Source organism: Amblyomma mixtum, chromosome 2 (assembly GCF_055824585.1).
Source record: "Amblyomma mixtum isolate Tamu chromosome 2, ASM5582458v1, whole genome shotgun sequence".
Taxonomy (NCBI): domain Eukaryota; kingdom Metazoa; phylum Arthropoda; class Arachnida; order Ixodida; family Ixodidae; genus Amblyomma; species Amblyomma mixtum.
In genome coordinates, this window is record NC_143013.1 from 115580754 (window position 1) to 115601417 (window position 20664).

The 20664-nt window shown below is 50.0% G+C and overlaps 1 protein-coding gene across 1 annotated transcript; it reads left to right on the forward strand.

Annotated features, from left to right (window-relative positions):
- The first annotated feature begins 2746 nt into the window (after positions 1–2746).
- Positions 2747–9945, forward strand: LOC149360659 (uncharacterized). Its single transcript, XM_089567890.1, has 4 exons — positions 2747–2935; positions 5156–5563; positions 6254–6540; positions 9601–9945. The coding sequence occupies exons 1-4, from the start codon at positions 2747–2749 to the stop codon at positions 9749–9751; spliced, it is 1035 nt and encodes a 344-aa protein (XP_089424016.1). The 3' UTR covers positions 9752–9945.
- Positions 9946–20664: the final 10719 nt, after the last annotated feature.

The following is a 20664-nucleotide window of genomic DNA, read 5'->3' on the forward strand; positions in this document are numbered from 1 at the left end:
GGAACGGCCTTTGCCTCGGCGCTGACACAGGAAGTTATGCGACTCAGCGGCACGAGTCACCGACGAACAACAGCTTATCACCCCCAAACTAATGGACTCACTGGGCGCCTAAATAAGACGATCGCCGACATGATTTCCATGTATGTCGACGACGACCACCGCAACTGGGATGCAGTACTCCCTTACGTTACGTTCGCATATAACACCGCGCTGCAAGAGACTACTCACTTCACACCATTTCGCTTAGTCCATGGTCGCGAGGCCGTGACAATGCTCGACGCCATGCTGCTTCCTGGTAGTGAAAACTCCACTGTCGTGGGGGCCGACCGCTTTGTTCACGAAGCCGAGGCCGCCCGCCAACTTGCTCGGCAGCATATCCGGCATCAACAAGAAAAAGACGCTCGCCGTTACAACCATCGCCACAGGGATGTCACTTACCAGCCCGGAGAACATGTTTGGGTGTGGAGCCCAGTCCGTCAACGAGGGCGCTCTGAAAAGCTTCTTCGGCGGTACTTTGGCCCCTATGAAGTGTTACGCCAACTCGGCGAGGTAAACTATGAAGTTCTCCCTCAAGGAACTGTTCGTTCCTCTAGGCGACCAACGTCCGAAGTTGTGCATGTCGCCCGAATGAAGCCTTACCACGCCCGCTAGCAGCTCACTCGTCTCTACCTTCTCTCTCTCCACTCGGCTCTTCACCGTTCGCACCCGTCGAGATGGTGATCGGCCAGAACCGCCTCATGGAATTCGGCAACGTCAACATCCATTCCACACTTGCCGTGCTGTTCAACCACAACACGCTGCAGCTTGAATATTTCGTCGGACGGAGCCTATGTCCAGACGACTAAGAGCGCAAAGATCATGGCATTCTCCATCCTGACCGTCCATATGCTCCAGCTATCCGCATCTATGATGATTGTCTTAATGCCTCCCTCTCCTCGCGTACGAGATCACGACGGCCGAGAAAGTGGATTCCGCGCCCGTCGCCGATACCTACTATATACACCAGGACTACTGCGCCTCTGCAAGGGCACTCTATGATCAGCGGATGTTCGTGCCCCAAAAGCCTGTGCCCGGGGAAGCGGCTGCCGGACCACACGCCCTCCAGCGCCGCGGGCGGCGCTTTCCAGAGGGGGGGAGCAATGCCACATTCCTGGACATTCTCGTGGCGCCGTCTCCTGGCCGAACTGTCTTAACCGCCATCCTGGCTAGCCTTAGCCATGGTGGCGGGCGGGGCTTCTTCGTCGTCTCTTCTTCGGGTTCCGCTCGGGAGTTCGCTGCTACCTGGCGCTGTTCAGTAAAACGTGACCTGGCTGTCCCGACTGTATAGCCGTGACATTATTAATTTACTACGCTTTTACTATTTGGTAAATATTCAATGTTTACATGGTTTATGTGTCCGTGCGGCGCTTGTGCACCTCTTTTGTGTAATTGTTGTGTATCTTGTGTTCTATTGACGTTGTCAGTAATGCATGCAGTGATTCTTTACTTGCATTCTTGTTATGCCATTGCATTTACATAAATATATATATATATATATGTAGATTATATGTCCTGTGTGTTATATACCGTGGCGACACTTTCTAATACAGTGCTTCTCTATCTCGTTTTGTGTACATAATGTCACCAATTGTATTTTGTTGCCGTGATATTATCACGCTTGTATATCTATGGTATGTGCTGCGCACCGCTGCTCATGCTTGAGGAGCCGAGACCTCGTCAGGCCAATTGGCCTTTTGCCCCAGCTCCCTATTTCTCCTCAAAAGAAAGAAAATAAATTTCAATTTCAATTTCAAAAAAATCGTCGAATCCAGCAGCATAGGCGTTCGGGCTTCTCTAGAGACCACAGCGACGTGCACAGGCCCTGATAATAACTTCACACAGATGCCGCTACGTTTCCAGCGACTAAACGGAGGTTACAAGGAAGGAAAGCAATGCTATCGAAGGTGAATATCTTGAAGCATTCTTTGGCGGCATCGGAAGACGTACAGCAGCATGCAGGCGAAGGCAGAGGAGATATGAAATTTCGGCGACAATGAAACCACTCTGGGTTTCTCCGCCTTATTCACCGCATGGAGGAAAAGCCTGAACATCGTTGAGGTTTCAATGGCCGATCTCTTCGCCATTTTAAATGGTAGTGCAGACATAAGCAACCCTGGGTTCGACGGAATGCGGTCTGGTCAGCTAGTGGCAGAGTAGAATAAATCTCGAGTCACTGACCAAGTCTGAAACCATAGCGGACGTTTCGGACCCGCTGCGGGTTCCTTGTTCACATCGAAGAACCGGTTGAGTAAGATGCGGCTAAAGTAGCTAAAGTGAGCTTAAGAACGTGGCGAATACTATTTCCTCGGCTACCGGAAAAGCTTCTCTCGCTTCCTCCAGATCGAGAATTCCCGGACTGTTATTGCCTGCTGCCTTAGAGTACACATTTGCACAATAAGGCTGCTACCAGCTACAGTTGAAGGGTTGTACATGCCTAACACTTGTTAATCGTTTCAGCTGGCGTGACTTAGAGACTCAAAGCTAGCACAAAGTGCGGTAATCTCTGGTTTCGAGCGAACTTGACGGCTTGTTTGGAGGAGCAACGTGATGCAAAGGTGTCTAAACTTCGGTGTCTTTCTAGGTGTCCTCACAAGTTTCTGAACATTCTTTTACGTCTCCCCTAAAGGACGTAAATAAGCTGCATTTCAAAGGTCTTCACCTTACGCAGGCTGCAGCAGTGCAGTTGAAGGCGGAATGCTACCGGACGATGGCTGGTAGGTTCGCTCTTCTGCTGGCCTCCGAGAGTGCCGTCAAGTTCTTCACTCCGGAGTCGCGGCGAGAGATAAAGGCGTTCCTGAGGGGGCTGCTAGACTTACTTAGAGGCGTCGCCAAAAAGGTTCCCTGGCTCAGCGACAAATCCAAAGCGACGATTGCCAGAAGGATCCTAGATCTTGACGTACGACACGCATTTTCCTACTAAAGATGATTTAAGCAAAGACACATCTTTACCGCTGTGAGAGAGACAAGTTTTCAATGCCCATTGAGTCAATGGTTTCCGGAAGGATCCTTCGAGGGACATCGAACTGCGCCACTGCTACAGAGTGAATTGCAGTGGTCATTGAGAAGTCAGCATGTGGTCCCACGAATAAAGCTAGGCACGGAAAACTAAGCACTGTATATATTAAAAACAATTGAAGTGAAGCACTAAGAACCCTGAAGTCACTCTTTGAAGTGAGGGCTATTTTTGACAGTAGCATTTAAATATTCAGTTCGGCAAAATCTGCAGGTAGCGATGGCGCGGAGATGATAGCCACACCACGATCTTTGTTTCAGAGCTGTTAATTATGTCCCTGCGAAGCTGCCATAGATCACTGGCCTGTTGGGCGCTTTTTGTTCTTGGTCGTCGCAAAGTGCACTGAGTGGCTAAAAGTAATGAAAAGTAGAATGACGCACCAACAAAAGTGGCTTTCGTAGCATCGGACTTAGCACTCCGCTGTCATTTTGAGTACAGAATAAACTTTCATTTACGCACAGACTAACGTAATCCACAATTGACGCTTCAAGAGAGGCAGCTTTTCTTTTTTTTCAAGCCCAATTTAGTGCGAGGCTGTTGTAAAAGATCGCTGACACTCCAATCATCATTCGCAACCTATCCTGTAGTCGATCCACATCGGGTAAAAGGAACATTAAAAACCCGCGATAGGCACTGGCTGCTCCATATTGAGTTCGATGCCTATTGTCTCAATGGACTTTGAAACTGCGCATGTGAAAGAGGTATTACTGCTGCAAGGGTAGAGCGCCTACGATGTGCACTATCGGCGACAAACGTCGCATAGATGCATGAGTTGCAATTGAATTGCGCAGGTCTTATTAACAGGTGGCTCTATACCACACTTGTTGAAGTGGAACTAAGGGTCCTCTTCAATTCTGCCTGCTTTAGTTTTAATAAACAAATGAGAACCGCCAATATAGTGTGATACTCGATCTTTAGGTTATCTTTCATGGATCTCAAAATCGGCAGGCTTTGCAAAAAAAAAATAACTCTAAGAAAACTTAACAACGCTACTTTCGGTAAATGCGATAGCATTATAATCAGCGACTTTTAAGGCAGATCACAATACCGGCTTTTTGTCTTCGTGGTGATGCTTCTGCTGGCGGCGACGTAGGAGAGAGAGATGGGGGGGGGGAGAATAACAGGCGAGATTAAAGTGAAATTGGAAGGTTACGTGACCTTATGACATCATAACTGTCTTGACTATTCAGAATATATTTTGATAGACCACAACGTCGGGTTTATAGCATTCTTGTTAAATTTGCGGGCAGTGCTACGTGCTTCAGCACATGTGTGATATTGCTTTTCATTGTGTAAACCCTTTAAACTTCCCGTTCTCGCATTTCGTCCGTTTGTTACAAGTATAACGGAATGAAGGACTAACCGTGGACTAGAAACCACAATTCAGCAAGCCAGCTTTGAAAATTCGTAGTCAGATAACTACCACGCAGTACGCATTTGAATTAAGCCAACAGTCTTCAAAACAAAGGAAAGAATAGATGAACGTTCCTACTTTCTTTTAAATGTTTTGTGTTTATAAATGAGAAATTAATACACTTTATGGTTGAGAGATGGCTATTTAATAAGTAGAAATAAAAGAACCCCGCGACGCCGGAGGGATCTGAGCCCACTGCCCTAGAATTTCGTGTATTAGCACTGAAATAGTTCGCGCGTATATTGTATCCTGCCTACGTGTTGCTGTACACAAACAGTCCTTGAGGAAGAAGACTGGTAATCAGGACGTAATACTCAGTAACTGTCTCACATCTTGATGGACACCTCAACCGCGCTTTGAGAAAAAGAACAAAGTTGGGAGTTAAAGAATACAGATGGAAAGAGGTGCCGTAGTGTAGGGCTTAGGTATAATTCAGACCACCTGGAAATATTTAATGTGCACTGACATCGCACAGCACAGGGCCTGAGTGGGGCGCTAGACTACTTTGTAGGTGCTGCACGGGGAGCTTCTTTTATCTTAACAACTATATTTCGTTACCATATTGTACGCCTTCTTATATGTACACAAATTGTGTTCGAGATAAATTCCTGTCTCGCCGCGATGAGGACCATAGCCTCTAAAGGCAATAGCATTTCTCGGCCTGTCACTTCTCTTTTTGTTGACTGCAGGTCACACTGTGGCCTCTGAAAGTGGACAACAGCAATGAGACGCTCTGGGAGTTGTACTCCAATTTCTGCGTCTCCTGTAACCAAACTGAGAACACCACGAGCGTCTCAGCATCGCCATCAAGAACCTCGGCGGACCCTTGGCGACCGAGGCTGCTAGACTACTGGGTGGACAACAGCATCAAGTTCTGGAGCCTCACCGCCGCAGAGCGAGAGGACATGCAGCTGCTGTGGCAGGGAGACGCGATCGAGGCACTGCGGTACGAGCCGTGGAGCAACCGGCTTCGAGTGTCCCACGTGGCCCTGCGCAGCCCGTTCTTCCACCCAGCAAGTACCGAGCTCGAGCATGCGAACTTCGGAGGCCTCGGAGCCGCGTTCCTGGCTAACGCGTTGCAGATGTTCGTACCGCCGGTGAGTTGACAGGAAAATGCTCGCCCTTGGTGATAGTCTTCATTGCCTTGGAGGATGCGGTTGCTGAGCAACTTTACATCTTTGGTTGAGCCAGAAAGAAACATGAATATACTCCGTTTCACAAATATCTTGCGTGGAGTGGAGCTTACTCGAGCGAGCCGACAGCTTCCTCAAGAGCTCTCTTTGAGAAAAGCAACCAAGCTGCTTTCAGCACTCCATACACTACCAAGCGCCCCTTTGTGAAGCAGACAAGAACTATAGCTAGACTGCAGGGTCGCACAGGTTTGCCTCACAACCGATGAGCTCAGCTAGGAATCTTAATTCCGCAGTATCATCGCAGGCTTGTTACTTTTGCTAAAGATAGCATGCTGCCACGGCCTTTCTCTGGAGTCGGCTATTGGCTGCTGGTAGCTTCGACTTTAACATGAGCAAGTTATGAGACTGAGAATACGATGTGCTTGGTGTCATACCTTTCAACTGAGACAGTCACAAACTGCATCTCTTGTGTGCTCACTACTGAAATAATTTCAACTACACGCGTTCATAGCAGAGCCCGTGTTCCGAGTCCAAGTACTGAAACCTGAGGTGTTTCTGCTGGCTCGTTCCTACGCTCTCTGCCAATGTAAACCTGCCTGAAATAACATAATTTCAAGGGTCCATCAAAGATTTTGCATTCCCTCTTCAATTCAGGTTGCAGATATCGGCCCTGACGTGCCCCTGGAAATCTGGCCGGAGATCAGCGGTATTGAGGACTTGGCCAGCAGCCTAAACTGCAGCGCTGAATTTCTTCCCAACCTGCGTGACATTGCTGCTTTGGGGCTTGCCTGGCACGCCCTGAAAGGCAGAGTCAACGCTTCGTCCGGAGACAGCAGCGTGCGACCACCGCACATCAGTGGCCTCGCCATCAAGGACGAGAAGAATGTGGCCCACTTCTACAGCGCAGACCAGCTCTTCTTTCTCACCTACTGCCGGACCAGGTGCGCTTTTATCCGTTGAAGTCAGATCTCATCTTAACCTTGATATCAACCCTTTTTTGGTCAAACTATTAAGCCATCAGAAAAAAATCACAATTCTGACATTCGATGATCTAATAAACCCACACAGTGCAATAAAGTTGTAAAATATTCCTCTCTCCCTCTCGCCCTAATATTTGCGAAACCAATATGTCGACCACGTACCCGAAAGTCTTTGCCCCATTTAGTGCAAGTAGACAAAGTTCGATCGAGGACCCTATCAAAAGTATCTTACGGCAGCGAATGTTGTACGAACAGCTGCAATTTCTTAGACAGAGGCGGAGAGGCTGATGGTAGAATGCAACAAGCAAGCTCATAACTAGTTTAGTTTAGTTTAGTTTAGTTTAGTTTAGTTTAGTTTAGTTTATGGGGTTTAACGTCCGCCGTAGTGGAGGGCTCCGGAAATTTCGACCACCTGCGGTTCTTTAACGTACTTCCAAAGCTCATATCTGAAGCACAAACTTTAACATATTGGGCGGTAGGTGGGACGTCTCAATGCGCGACAAGAACATTTATCTTCGTGCTGATGATTGCATTCATTAAACATACTGAGATAATTAAAATGAAGTGAGAGATGACGATAGTGAAGTGGTATACGTTGCTTTGAAAAGATCTTTCCTATTTACGAGTTCCAGTGTTGATCAGCGAGTTTAGACTTCCTTCCTCGTTGCACTAGTACATGGATCTGTTTTGTGCAGCAGCCATGACATTGTTTTTTTTTTTTTCAGAGAACAAATGTGCTTTATTTCAGTGGATAGTAATTGCTTTTGGTAGGCAGTATGCATCAAGAGAAATCCTATTTCTGTGGGGGTAGGAGCTTCGATGTATTTTCTTGAACAGATAATGAGAGGTGTGGATGCCCGATGTGGCGAACAATCCGCACATTATTCTCCACAAATTCTGGTCCGAAGCGTCTGTTTTTGACAAACACGGCCCTCAGGCTCAGGTAGAGTAAACAACTTTTTATCCAGCAGTCGTTCCTATCTTTGTAGCAAAAGCGCCAAAAACAAATTAAGCCTGAAGAGAGGTTAAAAGATAGAGGGAAGTGAAGGGAAGCTCGGCTGATACTAGCTACAAAACATTTTGAGTAGGAAGCATTTTCACATACGAGCATGTTGACATCGAATCATGCATGCAAATTCAGTGAATAAATGAGCGCACTGCTTTCAGACAGTATGTTTGGATTCCTGACACTAACCGTTTAAGGGTAGATATTCTGTCAAGTTACGTAGAGGCTGTTTTTCACCTCGCGTAAAGCATTAGTCATCTACTGCTCCTCCAATTATAAGGTCTCACACGTACATTCTTTGCCATTGCCCCCAGTAATTCTTTTCTGCCGATTACTTGATTTGACCCTAATGCTTGAAGAGAATAGCTTGCCGGAATTGTGCCACCGCTAATGTGCCTTCGCTGTGTAAAATGCGGGTGGTATGTCTATTTTTCATGGAAGACAGTTGGGCTAGTTGGTGTGAATTCGTTAGTGACTGCGACATTGCAACTAGCGTGGAAATCACAAGGACAGCGACAAAAGGAACCGACGGGACAGCACGCTAGTCTATTTTTCCAGGCATTACACCCCTTAACGCCGACCATGAGGCCAGAGGAGACCTTCAGCCAATACCAAAGCGGTGGATAGCCGGTGGCATGTAGAATAGACCCCGACACAGCCGCGTTGAAGAAAAATTGTGAAGAATATTTGATTTCTAAAATAGCGACATCGAAAGGATGCACGCAATAAACTCTGTCAAAAGGGCAGGCATTGCGTCTCTGCAACGAGAGTATCAAAGAGGGATATCAACACGTTCACGTTTTTACACCATTTCGCGTCCGCCTTTGATTTGACGTTTTGAACCATTACATTTCGAAGAAAAATCGAAAGACAACACCAGATCACATGTAAAAAAATGACTCCTAAAAAAATGCATACTTCAGGCGCAAGCCAATACTACTCGCAATTGAAATCGCCACTTCATGCAAATACGTTAAACTGCAATGAACAGAGGGTCAAGTCAACGAGCGTAATTCGAACAACTACAGCAAATATCAGAAACTGGTAGTGGCCGGTTTTTAGTGGCCCTGATAACTAGCGTTCAACTCAGATGGAAAGAACTTCACTGCGCAACGACAGACTAGTCACGTAAGGAACAAAGGACACGCGGTCATGTACACCTCAGGACGTGAACATTCTTGTGATAAACGCGAGGATGGTCTCTAAATGGGCATCCCAATCACCTCTACATAATTGATTCGAAATATTACATCAGACTACAGTGGTGCCTCTGTGAAACTAAGCTGAATGAGAGCGATAACATGACATTGAAATCAAAGCAGTAAACATTGAGAAGCAGCTCAGGAATATTTTTGGTGTAAGCATTTTCAAGTGCGTCCCTTTGGTTAGGATCATTAAGGTCTTGACAATGAACCTTGCTGCAAAGAACACCATTCTCTACCAGTGGAGGCAAGTCTCTACATCGATGTTTATGCTTTCACAAACGGAAGGCATCTAAACTCCCGCTCTGCAGCCTCATGGTCGGCCACTGTAACATTAGCGTGGAGAAACCTGAAGCGAGTGCTTCCCAGCCTTCTTGAATGACGAGATAGGGCGAGATATTACCTCACTCCCACCACATATCAATAACCAAAGAAGGCGCCTTTCTGAACTACAGGTGTGTGTGGGGAGCTCTGAAGAGCTGTCTACATTGTTACTGAAATCTACTGAGTCATGCAGTCTCTGCTTTGCCTAAATACCTATGTGGGGTTCCGGACTGCGTATCAGTGGACTTTGGGCACATTCCTAGGATTTTGTGGGGTCCATTTTGTATTAATGTGAGTGGCTCCCTCTGAAATGCCGAAATATTCCTCGCGACGAATAGATTTTATTCAATTCACTGTACCTACTCATCCCAGAAAAAATATGATGATGCACAGTACAAGCGAAAAAGAAAAGAAAAGAAACATTCTTAGCTTTTGTTAGCATGCTGCACACCTAAGAGGAGATGAGTTTTAATTATTCTCTCTCAACAGGTGCGCACGCAGTCGATCCCGTGGCAGCACACGCGGTCCAGATTGCAACGAAGCGGTGCGCAGCATTGCAGACTTCGGTCGCACCTTCAACTGCGCCCCTGGGTCGCCCATGGTTCCCACGAACGCCTGTTACGTTTCCGACTTCTTCTGACTGTGACAACGTCGACGAGGAGTTTATCATCGTTATCATCATCATCTGTCAAACCCTAGTGACCGTGGAGGGGGGTATTGCACTGCTGTGTTTTTAGGCTGTGGGAATGTGCGAACTTCCAGTTGTTTATTATTTGCTAGTGCCGCGAAAATTGTTTTTTTTTAGAATCTTAATTTTGTGATCCCGGATATAGGTTTTACGGCCGCTATACGATTAACGTCCATTTGCGACTGCAGTTGACATCCGAGTTACGCGATGAAATTATGACAATTTGTAGCAGTCAAACTTATTTTAATTACGCTGAGTTCTCATTGAAGATTTGCCTTTAGCCATAATTTCACGGTGAGTCATTTAGCTCGAGGGGCAACTTGCTGAAAGAGTGGCTCTTGGTACTATGATACCAAGGACTGTATCAGGGCCACACTTGGTGTATCAGTGCTGCCAAACCCGGCTGGTCCGCCTGGTAGTAGACTAGTTGAGCTCAATGCAGTGTGGAAATAGAGCGATCTTCGACGCACGAGAGGTTCCGATGCCTAGGAATTCTACTAATTTGTAAAGTCGCTGCATCAGTGCGGCCTGTTCAGCGATATCCGCTCAGTCTGCATCCTCCGCCGTTATCTGATGCGTTGAGGGGTTAGTCTTGGCTTTATCTTTTTGCAAACCTATTTATCTGTGTACTTCAAAATATTCTCACTAGAAAACAAATTTCCCACACTGATAAAACCGCCACATTTGTGTTTTTACTATTGGCTTTTGTTTCATCAGTAGCAGTAGGGAAGTGTGACAGACGCAAATTCTCAAGTATGCCGCGCGAAACGTTTCTCTAGATTTTATAGAGCTGTGTGCGTGTTTTATGCTTTGATAAAAATTGTTTCCATCATATTTCTGTGTTCTCATCCGCGCATCAGTGACCTTACTCGCTGGCACTGAAGTATTAAAACTGCTTAACTTCATTTTGCCTGCTTTTGACTACTTCTCTTCTAAAGTTTGAAGCGTACTGTTATTCAATGCCATACTTTCCTTGATTTAATTGCTTGAAATTGTATGAGATATGAGAGGGATTCTGAAGACTTTTTAAATTACTTCCGTGACTTTCTTTCTTGTGCCATCCCCCCCCCCCTCCCCCCCACCGCCCCGCAACGATCCTCTAGCTTCCTCGCTACACGGACATCGCAATAAAAAGCTGGTGTTATAAGTTCCCTCGAGAACTTGTTCCTACGGGATAGACCATTATGCCGTGCTTTTCCGTAAACAATACATCACGAATTACCACCGGCATGCTGCCGAGGCGTCACACTTAGTACTACTCTAGCCAGAGCACTCAGAAAACATAAAACGCCCTTCTAACCACATCCCGGCGCTCCTTCTACGACTAGAAATGATCCCCCCGCGCTAATCAGAGCGCTGGGAACGTTCAGTGAGAGTTCATATCAAGGTATCACTGGTCTAAAACAGTTCAGTCATCCGCCACTTCCCTTATCCTTCGGCCTACTAACCATCAGAAAGGGTTCGTCGAAAGTTCTCGGGCCACAGGGTCTACTTTTCAGCAGGTCAACACAGCCGCGTCTGGCTTCCCGAAGTCGTCAGCTACCTGTGCATACCTCTCGCACACAGGTGGGGCAAAATTTAGGTCTTTTAGGGCCGATCTTCACTTGGGTATCGTGGCGGCGGCGCTAGGCCTAACGCCTACGGCGGCGCCCGACCGTGAGTGAGTCGCCCACCCGCGGCAAGATGGCTTCGCCAAACCTGCAACGTGGCTACGACCCGGACGCCATGGCCTGGTCCGAGGTTCCAGCAAATCCAGCGCCTGATAGCCCGGCCTCTGCGCCCATCGAGAACTTGAAGTTATTCAAGCTAGTGGAACGCCGCTCCCGCAAGCGGAACGCTTCCAAGAAAGCGGACGCCACGTCGCCAGGCCGCTCTACACGGCACAACGCTGCTGCGCGCGCTGCAGCGCTTCACGGTGGGCCCCAGGGACCTGCTTGGAAACCAAAGCCGCTGCCGCGGCTTCATCCCGGCCTGCGTGCGGTGCGGTACCGTGGGACACCGAGCGGACACATGCCCCTGCCCGGATCCAAAGTGTGGCCTTTGTGGCAGTGCGGTGTCGATCGTCGACGGGGTGAAGACACCGCATGAGTGCACACCGTCCTGTGCAGTCTGTGGGCAAGCCCACGCCCCCAACTCCCGGTACTGCACGGGGAAATTAAGGCAGCTCAAGGTGCTCGGCCGCAAGGCTAGGCGCCCAGAGCTCCCTGGAAAACAGCGACCTGGTCGGCAGGCAAGTCATCCCAATTCAGGTGCCGGTGGTGGAACGCCGCGTGGAGCTGACGGCATCGACAACAAAACGTCATCATCATCATCCTCGGTGAAGTCACCACCCGGGAACAAGACTACGCCCCCACCGCCACCGCCCAGCGGCAGGGACGCTGGCCACTTCCCGGCGCTCAAGACAAATGGCGCTGCCGGCGCCCGGGCATCAGCGTCTCAACACGGCAAACAACAGGTGAGCAGCTGGGCTGAGATCGCCTCCTCCTCCTCCTCCCATTCCCCCTCCTCCCCAGTTACCGTCTCCGCACTCGATGCGGAATACAAAAAACAGATCGACGTGCTCCGGGCACAGAATGAGCTTTTGCTCAACAAAATTAAAAATTTAGAATCAAAATTGGCGTCCGCCGCTCCGAGCCCGCAGAACTCGGACGCAATGGAGAGCGACGCGGAGATCTCGCCTGCCCTCGTGACAGCCATCTCCGCGATGGAGGAGCGCTTAACCTCTAAATGCTTCTGGCAGCAGAACAAAACACTCCAAACATATCACACCTCTGGATTTTAGAACAGATTCCTTCAAATACTCTTTTCTGGTTCGCACTATTCACGAATGGAACAAATTACCAAAAGAAGTGATTCAATGTTCGGATTTAAAGGCTTTTGAAAACGCCCTCATGAAGTATTTGTGACTGGTTTGACTGGTATGTTTTTGACCCATATCACATGTCATTTTGTCTTTCCTATAAATTTGTATTGTTGTATTGTTTTGTATTTCTCCTAAGGCGGTGATCTGCTGATGTACTGCATCTAGTTCTTGTTTATTTCAAGGATCTCAACTCCTGTCTTGGCAGCAGCTGACAGTATGAATAAATAAAATAAAAATAAATAAAAATAAATAAAAATTACGATCTATGAACGAGACCGCCATTGACCAAATCTTGACCAAGGTCAAATCTGCCATCCACGCGGTAGTATCAAAACACATCTTGGACAACCCCCGCCTCCTCCGTCGGACGGGGCCCATTAGGGACGTATCCCGTCCTTCAAAATTCAACCGTCTGATTATTGATTCGGAGAATGAGGACAGCTGTCCCGCTCCTTCCGTCATCACCCCCTTGATGGCGCAAGTAGCTGGCTCTGAGGCAGCCAATCCCTCCTCCTCCCCCCCCCCCCAAGAATTTTAAATCACGGCGAGACACCTTAGTCAAAGGAGTTCCGCCATCTCCAATTCGCCCATGTCAACTTCCATAACACAGTGGAACTGTAGAGGCTTTAAGGACCGCGCTAAGCGGGCCAATTTCCGCCTCTATCTTGAAACTTTCGAGTCCTTACCAGCCGTGGTTGCCCTCCAAGAGCCAGGCCTGGGCGCCACAATTTCAAATTACACGACGTTCCAACAGGACCCCGCGTCTTGTCTTCTCGTTCACAAAGACTACACAGCCAACCTAGTGGATCTCGACCTCCAACTAGAGTACTCTTATGTAATGGTGACCCTCCTACCAGTCCGCCGCAGGGACCCATCGTTGCATATACTCAACGTGTACTGCTCTCCCAAACTAAAGCGAGTGACTTTTGCGGACCTCTTTAGCCGCGCGCTAAGAGTAGCGGGCCGCGATCCCCTGCTCATTGTGGGTGACTTTAAAGGGACACTGAGGAGAAATTGAAGTTGACTTGCATCGACAGAATACCAGCTCCTGATTACAAAAACGCCATTCATACTGACAACAAAGCTCCTGTAACATAGAAAAGAGCAAGAACCAAAATACAGGTATCGCCGCCACAGGCCGAACTGCAAGTACAAGCTTCATGGCGTCATAGAACAAAACAGTGTTGCTAGAACCAATAGTTCTAGCAACACTAGGACACGAGAAGCTACGAATCACTGAGGCGCAGCAAATGCATGCGCAAATCTCCTTGACGTCGCCAGATGGCGCCACGTACCCGATAGCTACGCGCGCTCCTGCAGCGCCGGGACCAATCAGCGCTTGCTCTCAGCGGTATTGGGGCTCCCGGTATTCCGCTAACGGTAACAAGGTACACGGTATGCTAAAGGCGTCTTTTTGCGAGAACTTCGTTGGCGACTTCGAGAACGGGATCCATTGTAACGCTGGCACAACGCCGGTGCAAATGTAAACGAAGCGACGGCCGCAATAGCCGATAGATGGCTTCAATGTGCGGCCGGCGGTAGCTTTCTTTTCGGCTGCTGCTGGGCCGCACTGCTGGCCGCCAGAAATCACAGAGTCTGCGTTACGTCATGTGAATGTCATGTTTCACGTCACTTAGTTCTGTGTCGTCATAGCAGAATCCCAAGTTTGAATCAGAGCGGCGGGAAAAACTATTTCAACTTCGAATCCAAATTTCTTAGAAATAAATGCATCTTTCGTTGCCGGCCAAGTGGCAACAAAGCCATGAAATGCCGAACTATCGGATTTTGCTATAAAAAAAATATTAATAGAGCTCTCCTCAGTGTCCCTTTAACGCTCCCAGTCAGCAGTGGGGGTATCGCAAGGAGGAGTCACGCGGGCGTAAGCTGGCGGAGCTTGCGTCCACGTTGGGCCTCACCCTACACACGGACCCTGTCCACCCAACCCGGCTAGGAAATACCGTGACACGGGATACGTGTCCGGACTTAACCTTCACTCGCAACATACGACACGCAGACTGGCTCAACACCGAGGAGACCCTCGGTAGCGACCACTGCATCATTAACACTACACTACGCACATGCCCCCTCAAGCGTCCAAGAACACAAGCCCATATCCCAGATTGGGCGAAATTCAGGCAAAATTTTAACTCACTTGATAATACACCCATTTCCGTGCAAGGCTACACAGCATGGTCCCAACAGCTGCTGGCACACCTTTCCTCGCATGAAACACACATCCAGCTCTCGGAGGCGGTCACGGACGTGGATAACCACCTTCTACACCTCTGGGAAGCCCGTCGCAGCCTCGTCCGCCGTTGGCGACGCCAGAAACACAATAGAAAGCTTAAAGCTCGAATTGCCGAGTTTACCCAGAAAGCGGCAGAGTACGCGGCCCAACTCGCCGACTCCAACTGGGTAGATAGATCCAACACGGCCGCGCGACAAATGTCCAGCCGAAACACGTGGCGTCTCTTTCGAGCCCTAATCGACCCAACCCAAACACGAACCGAAACACAAAAACATTTGCAGCGAGCCCTGGACGCTTTTCCTGGCAACACGACTCAACTGGCACAGAAACTTCGGTACCAGTATCTGTGTACAGCCCAAGACCCCCGTGGATCTGCGTACTCTTATGCAGGCAGAGAGAACACGGAGCGGGATCAACCTTTCCAGCTCCATGATCTGCTGGCGGCTCTCGCCAAAATGAAACGGGGCACTGCGCCAGGACGGGATAAGGTCACCGTCAAGCTTTTGACGAACCTGCCCGACTTGGCATACCAGTCCCTCCTGGAATACGTCAATGCGATTTGGTGCGGGGACACCCCCCTGCCAATCGAATGGAAAACGGCTTTGGTCACTTTTATTCCTAAAGCTGGCAAACCAATTGACACAGATAACCTCCGCCCCATCTCTCTCACCTCATGTGTGGGCAAACTAATGGAAACGATGGTGCGGGATCGGTTATCTACATATCTTGAACACAAACAAGTCTTTGCGAGCACCATGTTCGGATTCTGCCCACACAGATCCGCACAGGATGTCCTCCTGCAACTCAATCGGGAAGTCCTTGACCCCCTCGAATGCCCCCATAATGACCGGGCAGTACTCGCCTTGGATCTCTGTGGGCCACGCAGGGTAGCACAGGAGACATTAAAACCAGCCTGCAAACAGCGGCGACGATAGTAGACCGCTACGCCCGCCGCTGCGGTCTTCAATGTTCCCCTCAAAAATCGGAATTTGTGCACCTCCGCCCCTCACAGAAGTGCACAACTAAAATATATATCTCTCTTGAGAGTGGTCCCATACGCGAAAGTGATGAGATACGGGTACTCGGACTCTACATCCACAAACACAGGCGGCCAGACACTACATTGGCCAAACTCCGTAAGGTGGGGGACCAGGTGGGCCGCATGGTCCGCCGGGTTTCCAACAAACGCGGGGGGTTACGAAGTAAGGATGCCTTGCGGCTGGCAAACGTCTTCGTAACTAGTCGAATTCTCTATTCGACTCCTTATCTCCACCTACGGAAACAAGAGGAGGACGCCCTTGAGGTCATCCTTCGCAAAATTGTTAAACGTGCCCTTGACCTCCCTATCACTACTTCAAACAGCCGGCTTATGGCTCTTGGGGTGGTGAATACTTTCCGGGAGCTCCGGGAGGCACACCTTACAAACCAGTACACGCGCTTTTCGCTAACGGAGTCGGGTCGCCGCCTTCTTGCTCGACTCCATATCCAACACACCCCTCCAATGGAAGACAGGTTTCGCATCCCGGAACTGTGGAGACGTGCCCTCCACATGCGGCCTCTTCCAGCAAACATGTCACATCAAGACCATAATGGTCGGCGCCTGGCACGAGCGGAAGCGCTAGCCCGATATTATGGCAACAAAACAGGTGTATACTACATGGACGCCTCCGGCCCTCACCACGGGGGATGGTACACGGCCGCGGTAGTTCACAACAGCAACACAGTTAACGGCCTAACTTTCAGAGCCCGCAGTGCAACACAAGCAGAAGAGGTCGCGATTTCTCTCGCGGCCTCACATTCCAATTCAAAATACATAATCACCGACTCGCGAGGGACCTGTCGGAACGTCGAACAAGGCTGCACTCCCTTCCTAGCCTATCGAATATACCAAAATCGCATACGGGATACGGACCCCGCACACCGTTACCTCATATGGGCCCCTGCTCATCAGGGGTTGGCAGCAAACGAGGCAGCAGACGCAGCCGCCCGCGCGCTCTCTCACCGGGCTGTTTTCTCCTCCCCATCCGATCAGGAACCCGATTTTAACCCGGTCTATACATTCAAAGATACTACAACATATTATCAAAATTGTCATCGCCTTTACCCTAGCCCATGTAAAGGCCTGAAGAAGGCGGATGAGCGGCTCCTTCTCCGCCTTCTCACCAATACTTTGCTGTGCCCGGCAGAGCTAGAACATTTTGACCCCTCCTTTAGCGGCAGCTGCCCACACTGTAGTGCAGTGTCTTCTGACACCTATCACATGGTGTGGGCCTGCCCCTCCAACCCCGCTATTCCCCCCATCCCCAACCCAACCCGGGAGGACTGGGAGGCGACCCTGCTCGGCTGCCACGACTTACAGGCCCAACAAGCCTTAGTCGGGCGCGCCCGGGCGGCAGCAACCGCCACTGGGGTCCCATACTAGGGACCTCCACCTAGTGTTTGTAAGGATCGGTCCCTTACGGGCTGATCCAAACATACCTCCTGTTCATTCGTAATAAATGTTTTCACCACCACCACCACCACTTTTCAGCAGTATATCCTGACACTTAGTACGTAAATCCTATCAAGGTTCTCAGAGGTGGGAATGATACCTCTCTTACCCTTTACAGGAATTTTGATCTTCGGGCGTTTCGTAACTGCCCGACTGTGCTGCTCAAAACCACAACCTGTGGTCTGGAAACTTTTTGTCACCGCTGTACATAACAGACCAGCTCATAAGCATGGCCTGATAAAGTGGGGTCAATGCTAAGAATCATGTATGCACTGTTCCTTCCCCCGAGTGTCCACGCGATTGCTAAATTTTTCGACGTGCTGCAATCTGAAGAAGGGTACGACAGAAGAAGCGTACGACAGACCCATGTCCACGAATTAAAGATAACAGTGTATCAGGAAAGGAAAGGCGCAGTATATCGAACCGGGCCATAAGGGAGGAATGAAAGGAGGGACAAAGGGTCGCCGCAGTCCGGTTGTTGCCGGACTAATTTCGACCAGCTGGGTTCTTTCAATTACACAGACTTCGCACACTACACAGGCGCCTTTTGTCTCTCTCCTCCATCGAAATGCGGGCGCCGCACCCGGGATCCGCTCACGTGACCTTATGTTCAGCACTAGAACTCCATAACCATTGAGCCACAGTGGAGGAGTTGGAGTGGGTTAGTCTCTGGGCCCACCCCCCCTCCCTCCCCCACCGAATCCGCCCTACAGCGGCAGGTAGAGGAGCTCAGGCGCCAAAATCAAATTCTCGCCCGTAAAATTCAAGAATTAGAAGCTAAGCAGGCCGGGCAGTCCGAGCCCATGCAGAACGCTGAGCCCGAGGATAGTGATGACGGATCCTCAGTATCATCTTGCCTAACTAGCGTCTCGCGGCAAACTGCGGACACGGTGGTCGATTCGGCCCCCGCGGACGCCGGCCGCTTCGAGGCCCTGGAGCGTAAAGCCGAGCAGTTGGAGGAGCGGGTGGCAGCGCTCCCGAACCAAGTTATGATTGCGGTCCGCGAGTCCTTTCAGGACATGTTCAGTTCCGCATTTGCTGCAATGCTTCCCGACATTGCGGCCCAGGTGACTGACTCTGTCCTTAAGGCGGTGCAGCCCTGGGTCAGCTCCCAAATAAAAAATTCTCTCTCCTGCGACTCCCCGCAGCTAAAACGTAAAATAGCTCCTCGACAGGCAGCGGAAGAAAGCGGTTCCGGGCCGATAGCCGCGGCGTTGATGCAACCCCTACCTGGGGCTGCGCCGGCCCCCGAACCGAGTGGCTACCCAGCACTGTAAAATAAAAACATCAATATGGCTGGCAAACCTTCTCAGAAAGCTAAAAAATTAGACCGATTCGAAATCATTCAATGGAACTGCAGGGGTTTCAGAGCCTGCAAAAAACGGTCACATCTCCAGCTCTACCTGCAGTCCCTTGGTGACATGCCGGCGCTTCTTGCTTTGCAAGAGCCCGGCAATGATGCTGAATTCTCTGGGTATAGCTCGTTTCAGGGGGGCCCCTCGACCTGCATCCTGGTGCATAAAGCATACACCGCGATTCAGGTCGATCTTGATCTGGAGACTGAGCAAGAATACACCATGGTGAGGGTTCTGCCTCTCAGGCGCCGCGACCCGTCAATACATGTGCTTAATGTGTATTGCCCCCCGCATAAGCCCCGTGTTACTTTCAGCGAAATTTTCTATCGTGCTCTCAAGTCGGCTGACAATGAACCCCTGGTGATCATTGGGGATTTCAACGCACCCAGTCTACATTGGGGCTATCAGGACGTCCCTCCGGTACTATTCTCCGACGGCTATGCGGAGTGGGCAACACAGGTCACCAACATACAGAAACAACACACGCAAACACTTCACACCACCGACGAGATCCCCGCAGTGGACAATCACCTCCTGCATCTATGGGAGGCGCGCCGGAGCTTAACAAAACGATGGAAGAAACAAGACGAATCGCAAGCTTAGAGCTCGTATTGCACAACTTACGGAGCAGGCTGCGGCATATGCCGCCCAGCTCACAGACACCAATTGGATAGAACGCTGCAACTCGGCAGCACGTCAGATGAGCTCGAAGGGGACTTGGCGTCTCTTGCGCAGCCTCATCGACCCTTCTCAAACGAAAGGGGATACGCAAAAACAGCTCCGGCGGGCTCTGCACGGGTACCAAGGTACGACGGCGCAACTTGCGGACACTTTGTGCGACAGGTATCTCTGCCGCACAAACGACCCGGTTGGGCCCGAGTACACGTACTCCGGCAAGCCAAATCAGGATTTAGACGCCCCTTTTGAGTTGCATGACCTTAAGGCGGCCCTGGCTAAAATGCGCCGAGGTGGGGCACCGGGTCGGGATCGCATAACAGTGAAACTGTTGGCGAACCTCTCCGACTGTGCATATCTCCATTTGCTACAATACATAAATCAGATCTGGGATGGGTGTCCGCTCCCACTCGAATGGAAAACATCCTTTGTACCGTTCATCCCCAAAGCAGGTAAAGCCGTGACTACGGACAACTTGAGACCCATCTCATTAACCTCGTGTGTGGGAAAGCTCATGGAGACGATGGTTAGGGATCGCCTCTCTCCATACATGGAGGGTAAGGGCCTCTTTGCAGACACTGTGTTCGGGTTCCGCCCGCACATGTCTGCACAGGATGTCCTACTCCAACTACACAGGGACATAATACGACCCACAGCCATGCAACACAACGACAAGGCCATTCTCGCCCTCGATCTTAAGGGGGCGTTTGACAATGTTAAACATGCCACCATACTCTCTAACTTGAACACCACTAACTGCGGGGCGAAGGTCTTAGCCTATTTCAGAGACTTCCTCTCTGCGCGTCAGGCGCTCCTCCGGATCGAGGACGAGGAGTACGGCCCGTACTCTATGGGTACACGAGGTACACCACAGGGGGCGGTGTTATCACCGCTCCTTTTCAACATCGACATGATGCACCTGCCCGGCCGACTGGCTCAGGTAGATGGCATAAAACACGCACTCTACGCAGACGACATTACAATCTGGACCACCGAGGGGAGCCTTGGGGATGTAGAGGACCGCCTACAGCAGGCCGCCACCATAGTCGAAGCATATGCTGCTGACTGTGGTCTCCAATGTGCTCCCGCCAAATCAGAGCTTCTACACGTCAGGACAAAACACAAGGACAACACGTCTCTACACATATCTCTGTCAGGCGGTCCCATCAGAGAAGTGGCGGAGCTCCGGATCCTGGGTCTGTTCATCAATAACAAACTTAGGCCGGACTCTAC